Genomic DNA, 1,076 nt, shown 5'->3' on the forward strand with positions numbered 1-1,076 from the left:
GGAAAGAATTATGCAGCTTTAGTCCTTGGATGACTGAGGCAACCTAGAATATCCTTGTCTTCTGATACAAACTAATGAAAACAAAAAGAATTTTATTGATGGAATAGCGAACTAGGAAAGCCTAGAACTTTTTTATTTTTTACCGCTCTACCACATAATTACTGAGCAACGTCTGAAAACTGGCTTAGGCCAAGATTTTCACAAGTATCCACTACTCAGACACTTCATGATCAACAACTTATGTCCATCTATTAGCAGCCATGAATACATTCAACTGAAATAGAAGCCCTGAATCCTCCTCACTTACAAAAGAGTAAGGATTCACATTCCAGATCTCTTCTGTAAAACAAGCTGTTTCATTTCTAATTTCTCTTCTGTTCAAAAAAAAAAGCTTCAAAAAAACCAAATCAAAAGTAGAGAAAAGCTGTATCAACAGACTGGCAATATAAGACATGGGAGCAAAATCGACAACCCTTTTGAAGGGAAGCAATACATCAATAAGGATAAAAATAAAGTTGATACCCTAGTCTAACACGCTTGCAGAAGCACTTCACTATCCTATCACACGAAAGAAAGATAGCAGGCTTGCCACTTTCTTCTTAACCTGGGCTATGAAGCTACATATTTTTTGATGAATGGTAAGATGACATTCTTGATTGCTTTTTGTGTACTTGCGCAAGGCTTTGAAAACTAACAAAGCGAGCTGAAGATCAAGCGACATTTCAAAAGGAACTACGACTGCCCCTCTTTGAGCACATGTGAGAGCAAAACGCGAAAACGTCTCCCTCCCTGCGGTCTGAGATCTACCCTCAGGCCCTACAGATGAACTGGTCTGTCAGTCCAAAGCCACGACAGGGACGAAAAAGGACAGAGAGCAGCAAACTCCTTGTGCCATCACAACGATACAGGCTGACATAATACACACCGATGCCTACATGTTTCTTGACTGTACCCTTTAGCGTTTCCTTAATACACGCTTAGGATCAAAAGCTGCAAGACCATAAATACGTTCAGGTCCTGGCCAGGCTGGGCTGCTGTCACTCCGCCGCTGTCACCAGCTCTGGGGCACAAGCAAA

The 1,076-nt window shown here is 41.4% G+C and overlaps 1 protein-coding gene across 3 annotated transcripts in view; it reads right to left on the minus strand.

The window, feature by feature from the left end:
* FXN (frataxin) overlaps nucleotides 1–1,076 on the minus strand; it is a 14,422-nt gene that overhangs the window by 10,541 nt on the left and 2,805 nt on the right. Inside the window, exon 1 of one of the 3 annotated variants that reach the window (XM_035891715.1) lies at nucleotides 926–1,070. The exons of 1 other annotated variant lie outside the window; for it this stretch is intronic. Coding sequence is in view for 1 of the 2 variants with exons in the window: in XM_035891714.1 (XP_035747607.1) it covers nucleotides 308–454 (147 nt within the window). In the remaining variant the exon portion in view is untranslated. Of the gene's footprint in view, nucleotides 1–307; nucleotides 1,071–1,076 lie in introns of those variants that run through there. One more of the 3 variants, XM_035891714.1, reaches the window with a different exon arrangement.

This window comes from Egretta garzetta, unplaced genomic scaffold, assembly GCF_000687185.1.
Source record: "Egretta garzetta isolate BGI_Z169 unplaced genomic scaffold, ASM68718v1 scaffold353, whole genome shotgun sequence".
Lineage (NCBI taxonomy): Eukaryota > Metazoa > Chordata > Aves > Pelecaniformes > Ardeidae > Egretta > Egretta garzetta.